The sequence below is a fragment of the Harmonia axyridis genome, chromosome 5, assembly GCF_914767665.1.
Source record: "Harmonia axyridis chromosome 5, icHarAxyr1.1, whole genome shotgun sequence".
Taxonomy (NCBI): domain Eukaryota; kingdom Metazoa; phylum Arthropoda; class Insecta; order Coleoptera; family Coccinellidae; genus Harmonia; species Harmonia axyridis.
Window position 1 is genome coordinate 26,558,539 of NC_059505.1, and position 20,146 is coordinate 26,578,684.

A 20,146-nucleotide genomic window follows, 5' to 3' on the forward strand; every position below is an offset into this window, starting at 1 on the left:
CCTTCATAATTAAAATTAGTTCAGAAAACCTTCAGCCATCATTTCTAATAAGTTAGTCATACTGAAATGAACAGCAAACAGAATTATTTTTTTCACACGTTATACATGAAATTGCAAAATCTTGAAAATCATGTCGCTCGACCCCCAATGTCATTTAAGATTCTTGTGAGTTTGCCACCCCTTTAAGAGGATGATGGTGTCCCACCAAATAAAAATGGACCTATTAGGCGTTTTTCGCGAAACCACAATACTTACAGAAATATCCGGGTGGATTCTTGAATGTGGGTTACCCTGTAGCGGCTTTTCCCGGAAAACCACAATACTTACAGAAATATCCGGTCTGGCTCTTTAATGTGGGCCACCCTGTAGATCAGTTTAAAGACATGCATGGAGGCGAAGATGATTACTAGACAGATCTGATGACCACTTTCTATGAACTTAAGGTACTGGGGTCAAGCTTTCTTCTAGGTAGGCCTGCAATTAGTGTCGGTATCATATCAATTTTTGCGATATAGAAATACGGAAATGTCATGGTGGACAGGTCTTGTTGGGGATAATAGACTGTATTGTGCAATACGTATTTCAGTCCATTAATTGTTCATTGAGTGTATCGAGCTGATATAGGATTGGTTTGATCCTATACCAACACAGATTTCCGAAGAATCTAATGAATTTAGAGAAATGTTTTTTTGGTTAGGTATTTCCAACATTGCAAATGGAATGATCAGAGGCCTTCTTTTTTCGAAACAATTTCGTTTAAATGAGTGAATATTGCACAAGACCTGTGATATCACGATTATTTTTGTCGCTTGTTCTACATAGTTGTTTTCTTCATGTTATTTTTTAGTTATTTTCACGATTCTTGCTTAAAGTTTATGAAAAAAATGGATTTCTTGACTTGAATTAATAAATATTTTGACCGGATGGTGACAATACCACAGAATTTCTAAACTTGACGTGCAATCTTTCTTGAATAAATTGTTAGGATGTTGTAAGCAAGGAAACCTAGACAAGAACATCGGTAATTGATGAAATTTCTTATATTAGTTGAAAACATATTTCATATCATCATATCTAATCTGCGTTAGCAAATGTCCAGTATTTCGGTATCAATAAAATAACAATTCGAGCTATCAAGGAATGAATATAGCCGTATTTCACTTGACCTATCAGTTTAAATGGATTAAACTATCAAAATATATCTTTCATGATTTTGCTTTTAGGATATTAGTTTTATGGACATAATCTCAAAATAAATTATTGGTTATTTGATGGTTGAATCGATTGAAATTATTGGTCATCTGAAATAACCTATGATTACTTCACCTCATTGTAAAATGAACCAATCCACAAATCAAAGAGAAAATTTTTCGAATAAATTTCTTTTAGGTAAGCGGAAAAAGCACAAGATCTTTTAAATCGCTATTCGATTTGTCCTCCATCTAGGTTTTCAGTTTGTGATTTTGTGGTTCATGAATTATTCCCATAATTTTTGCTGAAAGTTCATGACAAATATAAATTTCCTGTTCGTTCGAATGACAATTCTCAATCGTGAAATGCATTGCAATATTGATTATTGATTACTCTGAATCAATATGGTTTATCCCAATATCATATCTTAGTTTTGGAGTTATAAATTTGTGAAAGTTTATCTTATCCCGAATGAAAGAATATGAAGAACAACAGAGTGATTATTATTTGCTTTCAAATTTCCAGATTTATCATCTATTGCAAACGTATTTGTTTGGTCGAAACCTTTATATTCTAAACTATGATTTATTTTTTCTTCTTTCATCGCAAAATTACTTACACTTGCTCATTCTTTCCAAAGTTCGAATTCAAGTTTCAAAAATTAATAACTCAGAAAACATAAGAGCATAAGATTGCGGTAAGGAAAAAGTATTCACTATCATTTTGTAACTATCCACATTTTCGATTTCGATGATTGCAAGTGATCAAGTTTCCCAAATAAATTTTTTTTAATTTGATTCCTACATTTTTTGTTTTTGAAATTAGTAGATTATGTTCTTGGGACAGCAGCATTAATTAAATTACAAAATTTTACAAAAATTAATTTTTGTAAAAAATTTTTTTGAAATTCTAGACGACACAAACTATGGACTTATTTTTTTCAACTCTAATTTTGGAGATCATCTGTTGGACATAATTTTGTTCGCATTTTTATATTTGGTCATCATTGACTAATAGCCTGAATTTTTTTTAAGGTGGAAACAGGTGCTCTAAACTTGACCTTCCCGCTTATGTTCAATCCAGTAACTTGGGATGCACATGCCTTCCCAGTTTTCTTTGGGGGTACTGAAGTCAGCGAAGATGGCATCATTATAAGTGTGCCCTCTGTTCAACTTGTATATTTCGCAAATGCAGACTCCAAGAAATATCAGAAAATGTAAGTTGGAAAAAGTTACACCCTTTCAAATTATGTTAGATATATCTAAATTGAATAAGAATTTTTTATGGATTGAAATATTTTCAGGGGAGCAGCTTGGGAAGATGCCTTCCTTGATTTGATCGAGGAAAAACAAGACAAGTTGAATATATTCGAGCATATTAGAATTGCTAGGTTTGCGTCAAGAACCCTCGATCACGAATTAGAGAAAAATACGAAATCTGTAGTACCATATTTCACTTCCACTTTCGCTATTATGGCGATATTCTCAGTAGGTGAGTCTTATCAATATTAATCACAAATTATAAATTCAAATATCTTATGTTATATCAAAGATATTCTGGGAATAGGTCACTGAAACACTAAATATGTAGATAAATGTAAGATTTGTTGAGTCTTTGGCTATAAATTCTTTCGTGATGCAAAATCCATAATTCTTTTCCAATCAAGCTGGTTTCCTATGATGATGAATAGCACTATGATAAACATGGTAATTGATCCTCAGATGACAGTTGAACCAACTTCGATAATAATTTGAAGCGGACTTTTCAAACGACCAATTGCCCAGTTTTTTTCTTGATGGTTATGAAATGAGATGTTTCAAGTTAATATTATGATTCTAATAGAAATATCCTTCATTTAGTAACTTGCATGATGACTGATTGGGTGCGATCCAAACCTTGGCTTGGTCTTCTTGGAAACTTGAGTGCTGCCATGGCAACGCTATGCGGCTTTGGAATCTGTATGTATGCAGGAGTAGACTTCATTGGGATAAACTTGGCTGCTCCCTTTTTAATGATAGGTAAGTTTGTTAATTAACTAGCCTGAGTTTGCTATCTCACATAATATAACATCCAACCAATAATCACTTCGATAGATTTCATCAATTTCCTGAATAGTTCGAATATACGATTGATTTTCAGGTATTGGTATTGATGACACTTTCGTCATGTTGGCGGCTTGGAGAAGAACATCTATGAAACACAGTGTACCAGAAAGAATGGCCCAGATGATGAGTGAGGCTGCTGTGTCAATAACGATTACATCAGTCACCGATTTCTTCAGTTTTGGAATTGGTATTCTCAGTCCATTTCCATCTGTGACAATTTTCTGCATCTACTCAGGTAAGAATGATCTTGAATATCTAAGTGAGAAAAGTAGTTACGTAAAGTAAAGAGCTTTTGATCGGTTGTCCAAATCGTCATCGATAATGTTTTTCAAGAAAATGGTTTAACATCTCAACTAAGTCAATTAACCAGCTATAAGAACACAATAATTATTTATTACTCTTTTGAAACAACTTGCATGGAGAATTTTCATGAAGAAATACCAAATGCACGCTGGAATGTTCGATTTTCCTAATAACGACAAATTTGTAAAGAATTAACTTTTCTTCGATTGTCCCTGCAAATGACTAAGAAAATTTGAAACACATCTTTCTGCGGTTCGAAGTACCTATGTTGTCAGATATGAAAATCTTTATAATTTTTTTCGTGTAAGAACTAAAGTAGCTGAATTTTTGAAACTCTCAATTTATTGTTGAACTCTATTTGGTACCAAAATTCTACAATTTTTTAATATCTCCCAATTATAAGATTTTCACGAAATTGTGCATGAACATTCGTTTCACTGTATTACAACTGATTTCTTCATTTCAGTCCAATCCGATGGCTAGTTTTTTAATCAATCAAAAAATATAATTTCATAATATACAGGGTGAGTCTTTGACTTGTACATATATTTTAACAGTAGATCCTTTGGGTTAAAAGAAACATCTTTTTCCTTTACCATTTTTTTCGATTCGGCCTAGATCAAACTTTTTTAAACTTGGGTTTCGAGGGTGTTCTGGATTTTTCGGAATAGAATGTTGATTTCAATGAAGTATCTTTATATCATTAGAGCTGCACCAAAGCACCTTAATTTGTAATCAAATCGAGGAGTTGAGGTGAGCTTATTCAAATTAATTCATTTTCAAAATAAGTTGGCTAGTGCTTCAATTCTAAAATCTGAGACATGACATCTTAGCAAATATTCATTTCCCTGATTTTCTTCCACAATAGAACAGAGTTGCATTTAGCCAAAGTACCCAATTTTTTTAATTTGACACATAATTTTTGTTTTTTAAGATCAAATTACTCGAAAACGGCGCTTTGTACGAGAAAATATGGAGAATACTTTTATTTTTCAAATTAACCAAATATTCTTCAATGAATGTTTAAATTAATTTTAATTGTTGGGTTCCTCGAATTTTTGGTATTTTTATAGAATGTACTGTTCATAATGAAGAAACTGAAATATGTCAATGGAATTTCGTGTTCAGAGGAGATGCATCACATCAAGGAAAAACTATAAGTATTCTAAAAAGCATTTCTTTCGATAGAACCATTTACGAGATATAGCCGAAAATTACATATTTTTTTTTATCGATTTTCAACAGCCTGTATCTTTTTAACCGGGCCGAATCAGAATAAATGGTAAAGGAAAAAACTGTTTATTTTGACCTCAGGAATCTTTTGTTGAAATATATGTACAAGTAGAAGACTCACCTTGTATTTGGAATCTAAATGTAGACTAAAAATTTCAAATTTCTGGCATATTCTATTCGATAATTATCGTGTTCGCAGTCAGTCGAACCCAATCATTTAATAATCATGCACGGCTCAAAATTCGTAAATCAGACATTTGGGTTCGATGCTTCTCTAAACGAAGTGCGCAAAAAGTGTCTATAAGTTTTCAGGAAACTACTGTGTATTTATTTGAGTGGTACATGTTGGAAATGTATAATAAGCATTTCAAATCAATTGAATCCAAAACATTTCTTACACTTATATACCTTTTTAGTATTAATAAATGCTGATGTAAACTATGAAAATATTTGCAACTTTGAATTTCTTTTCCAGGTGCTGCCACCTGCCTGCTCTTCATCTGGCACATCACCTTCTTCGCTGCATGCGTAGCCATCTCTGGTTATGCAGAAGAGAAAAACCTACATTCAGTGATTTGTATTCCTGTCCAACCTGTGTCAAAGTCCCGTAAGTACTATTCTTCAATCAATAAAAAAAAGCAAATCGCCTTTTTGTGAGCTTTATTTGCGGAAGACCGCAAAGTTGAATAGTGGTATGATAGAGGTTTAGACAAATCGGATAACGTCATACAAGAACGGTTAATTTATTCACGGTTTTATTTGCTTATAATATTCTGTCGTTATTTTACGTTGTCAAGAAGATTTCCTGTGGAAAAAGCATTTCATTTTTTGTGGGTGAAATTAGAACGAATTCAGGATGTTAACTGTTGAGTGATAAAAAGGTTAATAATGTATTATGGTATGAAAAGGAATAAAGAAAAATGCAGTCTCCCTCAAATTGTGATGGAAATGGAATGCTTTCTTCACATTTTTGCCATTCAAAGTTCGATTACACTACTGGAAAGTAAATCGTTTTGATTTCGTGAATTGATCAGGAATTCTATATCTTGAATTTTTCAACTCAAACTAGATTTCTTTTAATCGAAAACACTTCAGATTCGCTGTCGTTTCATTTGTTCTCGTTAATTTTCAAGCAATATTCTTTTGCTAAAAAATAAATGTTTACCCGACCGAAAAGATATATGGTGCTTTTATACGTATGATAATAGTTATTTATAATACAATACAATACAATGCAGAAGGCATTGATATTCTTCCACGAGTTCAAAATTCAAAAACGAGCCACGAAGTGGCGAGTTTTGGAATGAACGAGTGGTAGAATGAGCCTTCTGTACGAGTATTATACATTATTTTCTCTAATTCATTGCATTTTCATTGAAATTAATGAAATATTTCCATAAATATAATTTAGTGATTTTTGCATTGAAAAATGTTGGTCGGCAGAACTGATTTCTTTAAGGCAATTTGATGAATTGACAGATAAAGCCGTAGCGGAAAGTTCGGAGTGCCAACATAGAATAATAAAATATAACCATGAAAACTGTGTGTTTCTGATATATTCTCGTACGATTTTGTTCTACAAGATGTGGAAGAATGAACGGAATAACCACAGAATTAGAGAAAAAGATGTATGATACTTCATTACTTCGCATCATACAAATATAATTGTGTATGCCTTAAACTCTGAGTAGTTGTCATAAGTAGAAAGAGTGAGCGTAGTTTTCAAGAGCCCCCAACATGGTTATCTGCATGTTCCCAGATTGTAATAAATTTTGAAATATACTATTATATTATACAACTAAAAATGTATCTATTACCTATATTAAACTATTCGTTCGAATTATTCTCGTATGAAATTTTGGATGATTTGTCTTCGATATTTGAAAATACACATGCTGTACCAAAAAAGTGTAAATGACCGAACATATGTTTTTCCTATGGAACACACTGTTTTTAATTGAATTTTCAGATTGAATGGAATAAAAGAACACAAGTTTGATCGAAGTTTCTTATACTTAGATAAACTTACCGTGTTTGGGATTTTTCATAAATTGGAGGGTCTTCAGAAAAATCTAGTGACTTCAAAATAGATTAATTCATTTGAATGATACTTTGGAAGTGAATAGTAGGTAGAAAAACGGAGCTCAGTACTGACTTTTTGATAATCATTGAGAACTCTACTGGGTGATCAAAATCAATTAATTGATGAGTTATTCAAAAGTTAATATCGGACACCCTGTATTTCCTATTCTTTTAAAATCCGTTACCATTCTCTACCAAATGAGAAAATAAAATATAGGGTGTGCCTTTTGGAATAAGCCCGATATTAACGTTTGAATAAGTCTCCCAATGACTCTTCAAGTCTCAATGAGATCCGGTAGAGGTCTCAATGATTATCAAAAAGTCAGTTCTTATCTTCGTTCTTCTAGTTTTCTCTCTCAACATCCCGTGAAGAAATTCATTCATTTCGAAGTTAATAGACTTTTCAATCTAATTTATGCGATTATGCGAAGTCTGAATATCTCAAGAAATATAAGATTTAAGCATATAAAAATTCAAACAAACTTGGGCTTATTATTTATTCCATGTAATCTGAAAATTCAATAAAAAACAAGGTGTGCAATGAGCAAAAACATGTGTTTGATCATTTTCACTTTTTTGGTACACCCTGTGTTTTTCTAAACAATTTGAGAATATAGCTCTAATGGAGATTGATGAAAGGTACTATGTCGGGAAAAAATCGAAAATTTCATCGCTTAACCGTGATAGAACGTCCCATCAATTGTGGAACACCCTATATATATAGAAGTTTTCACTTCAAGTGTTCTCACAACTGCAAAAAATACCTGAATTTCATACATTCTTGAATGAACACCGTTAAGACAATGAAGCTCATTCAACTCTAGTGAAAATGAATAAAAGGTGATCCATCAGGAATTTATTGGTGCGCAAAAAATCGTTAATGTCCACTGGTGGACACCTTATATAATACGAACAAATACAGCGCCAGACGCGTGTATCTGCGACATTTGTATCTATTCGCTCTGACGTAACAAACGGACAAACCTGATCCGAAGTGTTACGAAGAGAGTAAACACAAAATTGTACACCGATATAAAACTTTCACCTGTTCTTATCAATCAGTCACAACAACTTGGTTACTTGGTTAATTGAATTGGAGGAATGCGACCTCTTCCAGCGAGTTCTTCACAATTTGCAGAAGGGGAACATGCAGCATTGTGGCTTACTGACATTATAAGCGCTTGCCTTAAAGCATTTTGCGCTTTCGTTCAGTGAAGGCAATAATTGAGGTAGATTTGGACGGATTTAGAAGTTATTTTATGCTTTCTAAGCTTGTTATTATTTTTGGAGATATGGTCGGACAATACTGCAAATGGATTTTAAACAATGGTATATTATTTCTTCATATCAGATTGAATAAGGAAAATGATAAACCAATAGTAGCTTTGATACGTACCTACTTCAAAAGAGTTTGGATCGAAGTATTGAAAAAACAGAAAACCATTGCAGAATAAATTGGTAGATATCTCTGCAATATTTCCTACTATTGTATTTTTACGTTTTATCGGATCAAAGATGGATTTTCGTGTACATTCTTCGATACCTACTTTCATTACTGTCATTAATTTGTAAAGAAACTTTTCTACTTTTGAGGGCATATTCTTCAAACAGATCGTCCTATCATTTCGTCACAATGTCTGTAATTTTCTATCGGGAACATTTGACTCGCTGATGCCTTATGGTCCAGCCGTAAATTTCTCAATTCTCAAACGGAAATAGCAATTTAAAAGTTTCTATTTGGATACCGAGGTTGATATAGTTAATGGGCGAAAAACAACTAAGGGTTCCGTAAAAATGACCGTTTCAAATTTAATTTTCCTGTTAATATCGAGAAGAAAATTTTCAATTAGATTTGGAGTGGCAATTTCAAACCACTTATGCAAATTTGGATTGCAATTGGGTGATATTTTTCCTGGACCTGGTAGTTTAAAAAATGTAATAAACACTTGGATCTATGACTGAAACTTTTGGTTTCTTGTAGTTTGGTCGTATGTGGTACTGATTTCAGGAAAAAATTCAAATAATCCTCTGAAGATCCAAATCATCATGAAAATCAGTGAATTAGCTTTGAAGAATAAATTAATCGTTATCTAGTTTTGAGGCTTATTTTTCCAATTTGTAGTAATGATTCGAAACAATTCGACAAAATCTTATAATCATCACAAAAATGAAGGTCTACAAGACCCAGTATCTTGAGAACAAAGCGTTTGCGGATCTATGTGTAATTATAGGACTTTTTTCTTGAATTTATCCAAGGAATCTCCTATTTTCGTTTGTACCACTAATTTAGTAACACCCTTTACAAGATAGCAATTCCAAGATTCATACAGAATGTTTCGTCAATAGCGTCTTAAGAACCAGAGAAAATTCAAGCAGAATATCAAAAAAACAAAAAAAAATGGGAAAAGCACTAACGAGCATATAGTAACTTAGAGCGCTCGTCATTCACGCGCCAATTGCACCCTTTAATACAATATTATATACCTTTATAAAGTACTGTTGTCTCCAAGGACGCAATTGAATGAGGGCTCAAAAACTTCTGCCTCCAAGTCAAGAATTTCCTCGTTTTTTTTTTAATGAAAATAAAAGAATTACAGGGAATCCTATATAATTAGGGAAAAGGTAAAACAATATTATGAAAAGAGCCTAGGTACTTGTTTTGTAGTAGCAAAAATTTTCTGTGGGTCAGATTTCTTCGACGAAACACTTGACTAAACACTTCATTCAATAAGACCTGGGCTTGACCAGTAAAAACACATTTTTCCTAAAGAATGGACTAAAAAGATTCGTCTTTGATTTCGAAATATGTTTCAATCTCGGCAATCTTCATTATAGCCAAAATTCTTTCCCTGGAGTACCTTTTAACCATTTTTTTCGTTGGAGCAGCGGCAGAGTCTGAACTTATCAAGCCGTTGCTTTACTTGCACAATACTTTTGCCCATCAAACAGTGTTTTATTTAGACACGAAACTCATTTTTATCCATTTTTCAAGCAACAACGAATGTAGCGCCACTCAACCTTTAATATCTCGATCCAGACTTAACTCTATTCTGAAATTTGTGCGACAGGTCCGAGACTTGCTTAGTGACGTAATGTTTTTTTTAGTCTACCTGGAAGGTCTTCTTCGAATGATTTCGCAGACTGCAGATTTCAAAAGCACGCATAATTTCCGAGCTTTGAAATCCTCATGTCCGCAATAAGGAAGATCCCAATAGTCAAAACAGCATATATCTAAGATGTAAGCTATGACATAATATCCAAGGCCGTGAAGAAGAAAGTAAAGTTTCTTCAGCCAAACAGTACATACTTATCAGATTGAAGCGGATGGCCGACTACCAGAACAACTAGTTGTCTTGACCACTTATGTAATTTCATAAAATCGTATGTGCTACTTTGATTCTGCCAACTTGTTTGCAGTCGATTATGTATAGGTAATGAAGCCGAAAATTTGGCAACATACTTTTCATCCCAATGGCAGAAATTTACGATCGGAAATTCGGTGAATTGGGAACAGTAAAAGTGATATGAGACGCACTGTAATTTTTGCGATTAGTATTTAGTTTGGGGCTGTACGAAAATTTAAATCGGGTGTAATTATTTAGTTTGCGTAATTGAGAACATGAAAGATATGATTATCCTAAATGGCATTTAAATAATCAGAACACATAATAATTTACAGATATTAATAATTTGATGGTATGAGTAGAGCTCAAGATTCAATGGTTCAATAATAAAGGGTTTAGGAATTTTACTATTCAAAATGTTTATAATGGCAACAATGTATATTATTATTTGATTCAATCAATAAAAGATACACGTTCCAAAAACGTGCTCATTTGTGAATACTGAGAGGAATTTAAGAATTCATTATTGAGTTAATTGAGTCACTATTCGTCATATTGTAGACAAATTTGAGTACGGATCAGAACTTGGTACTGATACTGTTGGATCGCGTAAAGCAAGTTAACTTTCAAATTCGTCTACAAAATACCACTAATAGCGAGACGATTCCCTGAATAATACCCCAATAATCATCCATGAATTGTTCTTAAATTACTATCAGTTTTTACACATGAGCATTGATTTTGATAAAACAATTTAACAATTTATTCACGTTGTGAAAACATGTATCTTTCCATTGAACAGATTTTGATTTAATTAACAATTCAACAATTTCTCAACGTTATTGATGCATGTATCATTCCATTCATTAAATTCCATAATCTGCAAAACACAAAAGATATATGAAATGTCAAAAAATCATGTACAGGGTTGCCATTAGGTATAACCATTTCAATATTTATGATTTATATTGGAAAATATGATATTCTATATTAAAGCATTTTAAAACTAGTATTATTGGGTTATACACATTTGATAAATTTATGGAATAAAAAATTTGATACATGACCTTCAAGTCAAAATTTTTCAACAACCTTATTCTACATATGCAGCGTTATTTCGTTGATGCAGATTTCAGTTTCTTATTTTGGCTTTCAATGATTGCAAGTTTTTTAGAATGAACCTATACGCTCAAATATCAATGTCAAATTATTACAAAGGCGTTTTTTCCGAAATTCAAGGCATTATCAAAAAAAACTGGTTGTACATTAATGATTCGAAGTATTGTCCATTGCTAGCCACTACTTTCTCCCATCGGGGAGCGTACGAATCCAATTTTTTAATTCTTCATAAGACAGGAGTGATAATCCGAGGGAGCAACGTCTGAAGAATACGGCGGGTGGGGTAGGCAACATGGGTTTGAGCATTGTCATGCTGTAAAATCACTTTATCATATCTCTCGTTGTATTGCGGCCGTTTGTCTTTCAATGCTCGGCTCAAACACATTAATTACGTTTGATAACGATCGCCTGTGATTGTTGCAGTCCGTTTCAACAACTCATAATACAATACGCCGAGTTGGACTCATGCCAAATACTGGGCATGACCTCGGAACCTTGAATATTCAATTTGGAAGTCGACGTGGAAGCATGGCCAGGATATCCCCATGATTTTCTACGCTTGGGACTATCGAAAAGAACCCATTTTTCGTCTCCAGTCACAATGCACTGCAGAAATCCCTTCCGTCTTTGCCTTGCAAGCAGCAGTTCACAAGCAAACAAACGGGCTTCAACTCGTACTACACCCAATTTCCTTGTTTCTGAATCATTCCCATGACTTTCAAGCGTTTTGAGATGGCTTGTTGCGTTACTCCCAATGATTCTGCCAATTCTTGTTGCGTTTGACACGAGTCTTGATCAAGTAGTGACTCCAATTCTGCATCTTCGAAAACCTTCTCTCTTCCACCGCCATGCTGGTCTTAGACGTCAAAATCAACGTTCTTGAAGTGTTGAAACCACTCTCGCCACGTTCTTTGGCTAATACCGGACTCACCTAGGTATTTGAAAGTATTCGATGAGCCTCAGCAGATTTCTTCATATTAAAGCAGAAAATTATAACTTCTCGCAAATAACGAGAGTTTGGCTCGTAAGCTGATATGTTTAATCGAGAATAAATTTATAATGCAGACACAAATCGACTTATATTTCGATGGCGTTATGTTTACAAATACCTAAGCTTATTGTATGACATCTACGATCTATTTATTTCGACTACCACTTACCGCTACAGCCATCTATTGTAAAACGGCGAAAGCAAAGTGTACACCTAATTATTTAATTTGCTATTCCCACGAAATTAAGACCGGCATAAAAAGCTACTTGTACAGCGGACTATGAATCCGTTTTGATTTCGTTTATGCTTATATTTAAAAGAGGATGCATCCTCCGGTTCCGAGCAGGTCCAGACCTCTGCGAAAACAAACCTCTATCAGTTTTATCAAAAGCTCCAAGTCAATAATAAACAGCTCAACCACTTTGTCCTTTGCAGACAAATCTTCAGTTTGACACACTATTATTCAAGATCAAATTCATGAAATTGCCAAGTTAATTATTTTCCAGCTAAAATTGAATTTTTCCTCTTATTGATAGGGATACCTTAATGTTACAGAGAACAGATGGTGGATCTACCACCTCTTCTGCAGCGGTGGCGTGGATCATGATGACATAGACAACCCTCTAGATAACACTGAAAATGGAATTATGGTTTTCTTCAGAGATTACTTCGCCAATTTCCTGAACAACGGATGCATCAAATTCCTTGTAATCCTTGTATTTATTGGTTATCTCGTTGGTGCGGGATATGGTGTGACACAAATCCAGGAAGGGTTAGAAAGGAGAAAGGTCGCTAAGAATGATTCTTATGCCATCGAGTTTTTCGACAGAGAAGATGATTATTACAGGGAATTTCCGTATAGGTAAACCATATAATTATATTAATAATGATGTTAATTAGTCTTTTGGCTCAAAAACAGTTTACCCTGAAAGTTTACTTACACAGGGTGAGACTTTGCATTGTACATTGAATTCAACAATATTTTCTGAAAACAGAGATGAAAAACGTAAATACTTAATTTCATATAATCCGAGATCAATCTTTTCTATTGGATAATATATGATCTCCTATCATCAGTCTTAATATTCGGTTTTTTATGTTTATTTTGAATTAACATTATTATTTCATTATCTATCATTTTCTTTTTCGATTTTAACGAATACTCTGTTACAGAATGCAAGTGATAGTAGCTGGCACGTACGATTACTCCAATAAAACTATACAAGACGAAGTCGAAAAACTGACTCAAACTTTAGAAAACACTTCCTATGTCTCCAACCAACTTTATACTGAATCCTGGCTCAGAAGTTTTCTCCAGTATGCTGAGAGAAATCAAGAGTACTTAAACTTCACGATCGATACTAAAGACGACTTCAACCGAGTTTTAAAGGAGGTAAGGAGCAATAGATTTCAATTTAGTGATTCAGTAAATTAATCGTGAATTATTCCAGTTATGGTTGCCTCCTACCAGTCCGTTTTCTTTGGATGTTAAATTTGACGAATCTGGAAACAATATCGTAGCCATGAGATTTTTGGTGCAAGCAGTCAACATATCAGGGACGGAACATGAGAAAGAAATGGTGGGAGCTTTGAGACAAATCTGCAGAGAATCTTCGTTGAATGCTACTATATTCCATCCATATTTCGTGTTCTTCGATCAGGTAAATAAAATTAAATAATCAATCCTGAATTGGAAGTTCGGCCGTATAGTCGTTCCTAAATGTCAAAAAAAGTATTGGGAATTTGTCAGTGAAGTAGTAATGGAGACAAACCCACCCCCCATTGATTAGAGAAATAGAAAAATTGTAAATAACAATTTAAAAAAAAATTAAAGATTTTGCTCTTTCAACGTGAGTCAACTCTAGCTACGCCACTGCAGAAGATTGAGGTGGTTATTCGATGAGATGAGTTATTAGAAGACATTTTCAGATTCCATTCTTTATGCATTCTGACACTTTTTGACAAAAACAAATAGTAAGAATTGGCTCAAACAACGATATTTCATTCATACTCATCATTTCTTTCAGGACTTGAATGATGTTGAGTTTAAGACGTTGATTGCAGGTCAGAGCAAAAAAAATTCCTTTTCGGATAATGAGAGCTGAAAAATGAAACATAATTGAAATCAGAATAATCAAGTAAATCAAAATTAATGTGATCTTCAAAATACAATTCGAAACTTGAAACAAATCTTTTTAAACTAAATGATAGAACGGACTCAAACTGCGCGAGAATATAAAATACAGTTGTGCTTCCTGAAGGGTTTCTCAAATTATCAATTCCCTCTACTTTTTTGGGAGAATGTATAATACAATGCAAAAGCAGTATAAATAGAAAACTATAATTAATTTTTTTTTTGCAGTTTGAACTTGTACGTCCTCAATCCATTCAGAACATGCTTATTGGAGGAGTAATCATGATGATAGTCTCGTTCATCTTCATCCCCAACTTCTTATGTTCCTTCTGGGTCGCCATAAGCATAGTATCAATCGAAACCGGTGTGATAGGCTACATGGCACTCTGGGGAGTCAATTTGGACTCAATTTCGATGATCAACCTCATAATGTGCATCGGATTCAGCGTGGACTTCACTGCTCACATTTGTTATGCTTACATGAGCTCAAAGGCTGAATCTCCAGACGAAAGAGTTAGAGAATGTCTTTACGCTTTAGGACTTCCAATATTGCAAGGATCCATCAGTACAATATTGGGGATGATGGCCTTGATCCTCGCCAATAACTACATATTCGCTGTTTTCTTCAAAATGGTATTTCTGGTTGTTTTCTTCGGAGCAATGCATGGATTATTCCTCCTGCCTGTTCTACTCTCTTTGTTTGGACCAGGCTCTTGCTCCTCCAGAAGAGTTCCAGCAGAAGAAGACATCAAAATGTCCAACGTGGAAAAAACTTTACCCCGACCCTACTGCATACCTCATCCGCAACTCAAACTAAACTCTGGAAATTTAGGTAATACTCTGAGAAGTCAGAACATAACAACTCTGGAAAAGTATGGCAGTACCAACTTGAAACCCTTCAACGTTGAGAAGGATTTAGGTCTCGGTACTTCTGAAGAAAACTCGAGTGAATCGAGTTCAAATCATTCAAACAAAAAACCAGTGCTTGATAAAGAATCTCTGGATAAAAAATACCAGGAATCGTGGAAAAATACTCCAGAAATGTCGTCTAGTCAATTTCATACGTCACAGGTTTTAGACATTTTTGGTACAGAATCGGAGCAAGAGTATTACAGAAGGAGGGGAATTACTGATGGTAATAGAATGCGATTTCACGAGGTTCCTAGTAGGGAAGAAACCAACAGAAGGCAAGTGAATGGTCAAAGAAGAAGGTATTCTCCTCCAGAATCTTGGTACTACCCACACCCTCCACAACCTCAAGAAGCGTCTAACAGTAGGGAAAGAGCTTTAGCAAGATCAAACTCCTATCACAATATGTTGCATCCGAGATATCTTCAGGAGTTCCAATACCAATGATTGTATTAAATTAAGAAATAATTCAACCACTCGATATTTTTTTGGCATATTCCAAGTTGGAAAAAGTAATCATCTTATATACATTCGTTACACAATAATCAAAATACTTTTCTATATTTAAATTTAGATACTTTGTTAAATCGATATAAAACCTGAAATGTTCACAGGTTGTTTGGTTTTTCTCAGGAAATTTTCACTTCCTCACTTTTTTCTAGTGAATATGCACATGTATCAATATGTAATTGTAACTCTAAAATTGTGTATCTTCCTGTAGGGAGTAAAAAAAACACTGAGGAAAGATTTAAAAGTATTAAGTTCGGTGTAAAAACATATATTGAAATCTATTCATAAAAGAGGAATTTCCGAATATTATTGCATGACAGAAATATCAAAAACCAGTAGGCGTTTATAGAAAACACTGCATATGGAAGTTGTTGAATATTTTATAGTTTGAAATTGACTAATTTGTACATTCAGAATTCGAGGGATTTTAATTACTCATATCTTAAAGATTTGAATAACAAAAAATTCATAGACAATCGTTCTTGACAATGAACATATTTCGAGTTATGTACAGAGTTTAAGTGTGATATTTTAAAATAACAAAGGGTTTATATTGAGTATTCCGATCAAATTTAAGTTAAGGGTGATGACTGATGATTTAGGGTCGACATTAAAAAGTTTGAAATTTGTGACCCAGTAATGTAATGCTCAATATTTTCACATTTATCGTCTTAGAAAGTAAGTTGTAAATAGTGATTGGAATATAACTTTTGTAAAATATTTTTACTGAGAAAAATAAAAAATATTTTCCTTAAAATGTTTTTAATTTTAAATCAAATTTAATAGCCGATCCCCTGAGGGAGGGAGAACCATCGAAAAATTATTTGGGAACCTATCGCCAAATAAATTCGAACAAATGTAGACAAATTGAAAATAGACTAAGTGGTATTAATGTATCGTGTTTTAACGAATTTCTCCAGGAAATAATGAAATCTTTCCTTATTTAAACACACTAAATTTCGCTACGCAACAATTCGAATTGATAAAGTGTGTTTATGCCTTAAGATTAATTTAGGTTAAATTAAAAAACACGTAAATTTTACACCATGGTTCATAATTCTCTTTTTCAATATGAAATATCTCAACTTTGAAGAAAAATTATTAACGAAGAAAATTTTGAAAAAATCAGTTTCGAATAAAAAAGTCCGAAACTATGAGATTTTATTCATTTTTTTTTTTTTTGGTAAAACATAGATACTATAGCAAGAAGTAGATGGACGAATTTGGAGAAAAATCGTGGAGGTTTCTTCATGTAAACATTTTTTTTTACTCAAATATTATTGTGATCGTTTTTTGCGAGTTTTTTAAATTTTACAACAAACCAGCTGTTTGAGGAGATTCATAGTCGATATTTAGTTGTTGTTGAAATGCCTAGAGCACGTGTATTTATCACCAGTTATGTGAATTCGAAAGAGGTCGAATTATTGGTCTACAATAAGAGGCCGACGAAATCGCTAACCGTACGAACAGAAATCCAACCACTGTTACGAGATAATGTAAAGCGTGGTTTGATAATGCCCAAAATCGAAGAAGAGTAGGCACCGGACGTCGAAGGGACATAAATGAAGTTCATGATCGACGTCTAAGACTTATGGCCATTAGAGACCGATTTGTGACAACTCGATCTTTGGCTGATGAGTGGTTAGGAGAAGAAGGCAATCTTGTAACTGATTGATGGCCGAAGAAGGGTAAGACGAGGTCGAGGAGAAAGACGTAAACCTCAGTTTGATGTTGAGCGTCATGTACACCGGACAGTAGGCGTTATGGTATGGGGTGCTATTGCACATGCAAGTAGATCACCTTTAGTCTTTATTCGAGGCAACCAAAGATTAAGATTAACCTAATCTTTGGAGGTAACATGACAGTGCTGCATTATCTTCAAGGAATGGTGGAGCCATATGTTCGCCCTCATCAGATAATGCCCATCCTCATGTTGCCAGTGTCAGTTTAAACTTTTTCGAAGCGACTCATGTGAATCTTTTGCCATGGCCTCCCAGATCCCCTGATCTTTCGCCATAGAGCATGTTTGGGACATCATGGGTGGGGAGGCTTGGAAACTTACCTCAGCCCCCACGGACTTTGGCGGCTCTGAGACATGAAGTATAGGTAGCTCAAGAAGAAATAGACCATCTTATTGCATCAATGCCGAGACGTTTTGGAGTGTGTATAGATAACCGCGGTGGACAAACACATTATTAACCAATGTATTAAAAAGAATTGTAAACCCTTCGTTTTTTTCTCCAAATTTCAATCATTTACTCCTTGCTATACTATCTATGTTTTAGGTCTAAATTTTAAAACTTAAACAGTTCCTTCTGGGTGTTGCAGTTTCTTTGTCAGTTATTTATAATCCGATGCTGCAAGATGTGAATAAATATAGGAGAAAGCCTGCAGCGACAAGACCTACAATAGTACGTTTTACAGAATATCTAGAGCGAAAAAATATAACTATGCCTGAATTATTATGTCTAGATAATTTTGAGGAAATACCACTGTGGAGGATCCCTGCCTTGAAAACTAGACTTGACCTCATTGAGGATGACAAGTCAACGTCAAATCATGTTAGAAGCAGACAACATTTCCACTCAATGAGTGAAGAACTTAGCCCAGCATATTTTATACATACTACGGACATAGTATAAGGAAAGGATAGTTAGCCAGTGTAGTGCTTTTTTCGATTTTATTGATGTTGAGCGCCATCTAATTCTACTCAAGTTTAACTCGAATTTTACTGTTAAAAATTGTTCCGTAAAGTGGAGCCCTCTGAAAAAATTGGTGTTATTTTGAAGAACTAAAATATTTGAAATAGAGTGGTCAGGAGATTTCTATATTTTGATATTTTTTCTGCTCTGTAATAAGCATTTACGCCAGTGGCGTGTATTTGTGATAACTTAATAATAACATAAAAATTGTTGGCAATGTCATGCGACCCCTTTTCAACCACGCCACTGAATGAATTATCGAATTATTTCTGCGCCATCTATAGCTCATGATTCAGTGCCATCTATTATCGAGTTACTTCTCCAAATCCAACTACAGTAGCGACCCCTGGTGACTATTTCCTTGCCGTCAAACGGCGGTTAGCTTACTATCCTTTCCTTATACTATGCTACGGACAAGAGGTATGGAACAATAAGAAACACAACTTAGACTAATCCACTCAAAAGTTAGGTCTACATACCTTGTCATCAAGCTCCCAAGACATAATATGACTAAATCGTCTCCTCATAGGTCACACTCAGATCACTCATGGAAATCTACTAAAACGAAAAGATCAACCATTATGTGAACATTGTTATGAACCGATAACAATTACTCACTTCATATATGAATGTCCAGCATATAGAGTAATATGAGAAAACTACATTATCGATCAACCCTGAAGAGCAACTTATGAAATGAGCCTGAAATAAAAAACATACTTGAATTTTGTAAAGTAGAAATATGCATTGTATATGAAGAATTCTGACCAACTACTTAGGTACTTAGTGCGATTACATAGATTCGAACTAAGGATCAAATTGCTTATATATAAAACTTAATCATATTTTCTTCATTCTTTTATTGTATGAAATTTTTCTATATCTTTACTGTTCATACAACTTACCAATGTCTATGCTTGTAAATATTTTATTTCTACACTGTCCATTTTAGTTACTCATTGACTGCTTTTTTCTGTGTATATGTAAATATTCTATTTATACACCTATTTATTTTAGTTTAGTTGATTCGAAGCTGAACATGTGAATGTGCCACTACATAACTCCATTGGTATATTTCTTACCGATCTCCTAGCTAATGACTATGGCAGTCAAAGCCGTAACAATGAAATAATTCAAAGAGAAACTATTTTTGAACCTTGTAGATATAGTTGGAAATAATAAAAATAAATATTAAACATAGCTAATGCTCCAATGGGATTAAGAAGTGCGCCTGTTTAGGCAAGTAAATAATTTCCAATTCATTAAAAGGATGAAAATTGTTTTGTTTTGTTGACACAATGGGTATCCTACACTTTCGTACTTGGAATCCTTATCCCTATTTGATGGCTTTAAAATCATTGGCTTGACAAAAAAATAAAGATTTTGTGAACAAGAGTGTGAGTACTTCAACCTTAGTAAAACACTGTTTCCACTGTTAACTCAAAATTCTCATAGCACAACAGGATTCAATTTGCTGATTTTTTGAGCAATCATTTTACTCAAAGGCAGACATTTTTAGACAG

At 33.9% G+C, this 20,146-nt stretch overlaps 1 protein-coding gene and 1 long non-coding RNA gene across 6 annotated transcripts in view; one reads left to right on the forward strand and one right to left on the reverse strand.

Moving 5' to 3' along the window:
* Positions 1-16,678, forward strand: part of LOC123681075 (patched domain-containing protein 3) — a 63,195-nt gene extending 46,517 nt beyond the window's left edge. For 4 of the 5 annotated variants that reach the window (XM_045619277.1, XM_045619276.1, XM_045619278.1 and 1 more), the window contains exons 4-12: positions 2,226-2,407; positions 2,495-2,682; positions 3,051-3,209; positions 3,331-3,531; positions 5,308-5,439; positions 12,924-13,230; positions 13,542-13,761; positions 13,820-14,029; positions 14,731-16,678. In XM_045619277.1, coding sequence (XP_045475233.1) covers positions 2,226-2,407; positions 2,495-2,682; positions 3,051-3,209; positions 3,331-3,531; positions 5,308-5,439; positions 12,924-13,230; positions 13,542-13,761; positions 13,820-14,029; positions 14,731-15,858 — 2,727 coding nt within the window. In that variant the 3' untranslated portion in view covers positions 15,859-16,678. Of the gene's footprint in view, positions 1-350; positions 444-2,225; positions 2,408-2,494; positions 2,683-3,050; positions 3,210-3,330; positions 3,532-5,307; positions 5,440-12,923; positions 13,231-13,541; positions 13,762-13,819; positions 14,030-14,730 lie in introns of those variants that run through there. The other variant, XM_045619279.1, reaches the window with a different exon arrangement.
* LOC123681076 lies at positions 286-19,331 on the reverse strand. The gene is made up of 3 exons (XR_006747604.1): positions 19,242-19,331; positions 19,103-19,181; positions 286-474 (listed from the first exon to the last, which is right to left on the reverse strand). It is a non-coding gene; the product is annotated as an uncharacterized LOC123681076 (long non-coding RNA).
* Between the last annotated feature and the right edge of the window lie 815 nt (positions 19,332-20,146).